Genomic DNA, 4,582 nt, shown 5'->3' with positions numbered 1-4,582 from the left:
GGGACGTGTAGCTTTCCTTAACATAGAGAGCTACACCCCCGCCCCTTTTATCTACACGATCCCTCCTGTACAGGGTATAGCCATCTATACCTGTGGTCCAGTCATGGGTGGAGTCCCACCAGGTCTCGTCCCCCAGCGGGCTTAGTTTAAAGCCCGGTGGAGCAGGTCAGCCAGTCTGGCTGAGAAGAGCCTCCTCCCTAGGGGAGAGAGATGGAGGCCATCTCCTCCCAGCAGCTCGCTGCCTCTCTCACCAAAGAGCGGGCTGTGGTCATTTGATCATTTGTGGTCATTTGATCTTAACAAATCTACACTGGCTATTTTTTATCCTATGATTGTATCAGTGCTTTGTTGTCTTAGATACTAAAATTAAGCTTGTTGTTCCAGAGCACATCTACGTGTACTGTTATAGTCCATGAATAAACAGCAGAGCTTATTGCTCTGGTGTGTATTGTTCCCCAGAATGCTGTTTGAATATGGACCCAGGAGTAATTAATTCCAGAGCAATAAGCTCTACAGTTTATTCATGTACAGCATGTGGAGCTGGATTGGAGCAGTCCCGGCTGGCAGGGGGCCCTGGGGATCACCCTGCCAGCCCAGGGCTGCCCCACTCTGGCTCAACGTGCTGTGGAGGGGCTGGCTGGGGCAAGAGAGAGCTTCAGGCAGGCAGCCTCAGTCGGCAGGCAGTCTCACACTGAAGCACCCTCATGCTTCAACCAGCACCTCCAGCATCTACATGTGTGCTGTTGTGGAGTAAATTAGTTGACTCCAGCTTAATGGGAAGGCAAGTATAAGATGCCAAGACATTTACTGTGCAGTTGATTAGTTAACTGTACAGTAAATGTCTCATGTAGACACGCCCCCAAATACTAAAATTAGGCTTGGTTGATGTATCATTTCCTGGGTCCTGCTTTTAAAGACAGATTTTACATTTGTTCTTCTTTAGTCCTCTATGACCTCCCACTATCTCAATGAATTCTCAAAAATAATTGCAGGTGGTTCAGAAATTGCTTTGGCTAGTTCTTTTAGTGCTCTAGGGTGAATTTCATCAACACTTCTGACTTGAAACCTTTTAATTTATCTAAGTATTCTATAGCTTGTCTTGTACCCTAGCCTTGCCTATGGTCCTATTCCCTTATTAAAAATGATTGGGTTAAATATCTGATCGCATTAAATGTTTTTTTGTGAAGTCAAAAGCAAAGAAGGCATTGGCCTTCTTGGAGCCGTCCCTCATTTACTGATTTACTGTCTCACCCTGTTAACTAACAAACATATGCTTTTCCTTTCTCTTTGTTTTACATCTGATGTATTTAAGGAACTTTTTCTTTTTATGTCCCTAGCAAATTGGTAGTAATTTTGCACCTGAACCTTTCTGATTTTTATTCCCATGTGTTCCAGTTCTCTCTGCAGTCTCCATTTGCTTTTAACAGGACAGGGATCAGCATACTATAGATCTTCCATCCAACGGAGGCTAGTTGTGCATAGACAAACTAGTTAATTCACTGCAGCATGAGTCAGTTAGAGGTGTCTTGCTAGAATGTATGTCCAAGCATCCAAGACATGCAGAGTAAGGGAAGGCTGTTCTGAAATGAGCTGAAGAGCATGGGTTGCACACTGAGCCAGTTCTCATGTTATGCTTGTGTGTATGTCTAGTTGTTTGTCCTGTCACTCTGTATAACATTACCAGTGCTTTCTTCCATCATCACTGTTCAATTGCGTGCAATTGTCATCCTTTACTCATGAAATACTTTAGTCCAGGGGTCAGCAAATTATGGCCTGCAGGCCAGATCTGGCCCGTGGAACCTTTGCATCTGGCCTGCAGACCTGGGCTTTGGCAGCATTTGGCATGGGGGGCACCTTCTGCAGGTGCTTTCCCTGTGCTGCTGGGGAGATGCGCAGCAGGGGTGGCAGGGTCTTAGCACCCATCCGCTTGCCTTCAACCTAGGGTGGGTCATTCTGGCCTATAGCCAGAAGAGGTTGCCTACCTCTCTTATAGTTCGTACTTACTGGCATTTGCCTAATCATGTCACTCCCTAGTGACTGCAGCTATGACCCCTAACAATAGTTAGGAGTTGCTCATTAAAAATAGTCAACCTAAGTTCATTACAAAGAAGCAGATTTATGGAGCATTAATAAAGGATCTTTTCTGCTGTGATGACAGATTTTCATCATTGTTAGGACAATTATATAAAAGAAAGGTGACAAGAGCACGTAGAGCAAAAGGCAATCACAGTAGGAAAGAGACAAATACAAATACAAAGGGAAATGGAAGAAAGGACAGGAATAAAAAAAGAAACAACAAAGAGAAAAGTTTTCCTTTACAAAGAGACCTAAAGGGAGAAGGACTACAGAGAGACGAAGGTAGCTAGATACTAGGAAGGAGAAAGTTTCAGATATTTAGCTGACACTGAACTTATCCCAGAAAAAAAATATTGTACAAATATGAGATGGGTAAAGAGATTAAGTTCCTCCTAATAAATGATCTAGGCTCCCTCATGGGGTAAGTTACAACAATGGTGGAGAAATCATAGAACTGAATCTCATGAATGGAACTACTTATTGTTATTCTGTGTGAAATGCTCTCACACTCACTCTCTCACATCTTCAGATTTCTTCTTATTATAAATATTAGTTGTGAGTTTTTCTGTGGTTATAATTGTAACAGGTAAAATGACTATTGGAGGACAGGAACATTTTTACCTGGAACCTAACAGTGTACTTGTTGTTCCAAGAGGAGAGGATAATGAAATGGATGTATATTCATCTACTCAGTATTCATCGAATGTACAGGTAATCTAAAGCATTATTGGGCAGCGATCTCTTTCTCCTCTGAATAACCTGTAAGATGAACTGCAAGACCTTGTTGAGGTCTGAGTTCCATCTTCTAGATTTCTCCTAAAGCTAATAGATTTTCTCATGCAGAACAATTAACACGCTCACAGTTGGACAGCACAGTTGTGAATAGGATGAACTTATAACACTTCTCTAATCTAACACACGTCACTGGGACTGTGTTCATGCATAAGTGTATGCATGACCCAGGTAAAACATTTTTGCAACAGTAGCATAACAAGCAGTGGGCGAACCCTGTGGGAGAACTGGGGGTGGGTGGGCATGGTTCTGAGAGCTCTACCCTCCCTGGCTCCTGTTGTTAAAGCAGCAGCAGCAGTACAGTGTCCATGCGTGGACTGCTGCTGCAAGAGCAATGCTGTGGGGCTGCTTCTGCCACAGACTCACTGGGGATGGAGGATGATTTTGGCACTCCTCCTAAGTCAGCACCCAGGGCTGGTGCCCCTTTCGCCCACCCCTAGTTAGGTTACTGATTTGCAGGATTCAATTCTAAGAGTGGAACTTCACCCAGGGGCCTACAATGGCGAGCATTGTTTGGTTATCCTCAAACAAAGCTTTTGAAAGCCTTAGTCCTTAGACCAGTGGTTCTCAACCTATTTGCCATAGTGGGCCACATTTGCAGTTCTCAAGGTGTTGTGTGGCCCACCCCCCTACACAACTTACTTCCTGTGTATCCATTTTAAAAATGCTTTAACCAGATGTCACATGAGCCACAGCAGTGGACTAATTGGGCTGCATGCGGCCTGCGGGCCACAGGCTTAGAAACACTGTCTTAAATATTATCTTTTCAATCCTGAGTTGAGTCCCAGTGAAGATGGGGACCAAATTCAGAGCGATTTCAGTGAGACTAAGAATTAATCCTTATTTATTTGAGTTGTTCATCAATATTGTTTGTTTTTTAAGTCTTGTATGTCAGTATTGAGAACCTGATCCTGATCATCTCATTCACACAAAACACCTGTTTGGCAGCAGTAGACCACTGTACAAGTAGGGAGTTCAGGATTAGGAACTAATGTTACTATGACACCCTATTCACTAGTGTAGACTGGAGAGTCAATATTTTCCAAGCAGCTGGTTAGTTTTGTGAATGCCTAAGTGTACCCAATATGCCTCAATTCTAGATGCAAAACCATTAAAGCTTGCCATAAAGTGAGTGATGTGTCATTTCTGGAGTTATTGTCTTTTTAGTTTTTAAAGAGAAATGGAAGCAAGACAATAACTCCAGAACTTCCATTTCTTTTTAAAAACTAAATTTTGCTCATTTCCATCTGTGGGAATTTGGAATAGCTCCATTATCCTAGGGGACTACTCCAGATTCACATCAGTGCTCTTTGATTACAACCTGACCCTATCAGGTACTTTCTTTTATGTACTGGGTGCTGTGGGGAAAATAGGCCTCCTACCTTGTGCTTTGATACTAATAATCCTCTGTAAAATCTTGGGATTTCACTTCTACAGGAATTAGTGGCTTCAGCTCTAGACGTCCAGTCCAATAAGATCATGTGCCACACAAAACGTGTTGGTGGAGCTTTTGGTGGGAAAGTTACAAAACCCTCCTATTTTGCTGTAATTGCAGCAGTGGCAGCAAACAAGTAAGTGGTGTATTCCTTTTCTGTCATTTTATTGCTGCAAATAAATATTTCTAAAATGAAATATAGCGTGTTTACTTCTAGGAATTAAATACTATAAAGGAGCCTCTAACATGAACGCTGACCATACGATCATCCTGAACACT

At 42.8% G+C, this 4,582-nt stretch overlaps 1 protein-coding gene across 1 annotated transcript in view; it reads left to right on the top strand.

Moving 5' to 3' along the window:
- The window catches only part of LOC102383614 (aldehyde oxidase 3), a 105,631-nt gene that overhangs the window by 41,198 nt on the left and 59,851 nt on the right, over positions 1 to 4,582 (top strand). Inside the window, exons 21-22 of the mRNA XM_014519219.2 lie at positions 2,663 to 2,787; positions 4,306 to 4,439. Of these exons, the coding sequence (XP_014374705.1) occupies positions 2,663 to 2,787; positions 4,306 to 4,439 (259 nt within the window). The remainder of the gene's footprint in view (positions 1 to 2,662; positions 2,788 to 4,305; positions 4,440 to 4,582) is intronic.

Source organism: Alligator sinensis, unplaced genomic scaffold (genome assembly GCF_000455745.1).
Source record: "Alligator sinensis unplaced genomic scaffold, ASM45574v1 scaffold566_1, whole genome shotgun sequence".
NCBI classification, from domain to species: Eukaryota; Metazoa; Chordata; order Crocodylia; family Alligatoridae; genus Alligator; species Alligator sinensis.
Note: the sequence above shows the minus strand (reverse complement) of the source record. Positions and strands in the feature narration are given on the sequence as shown.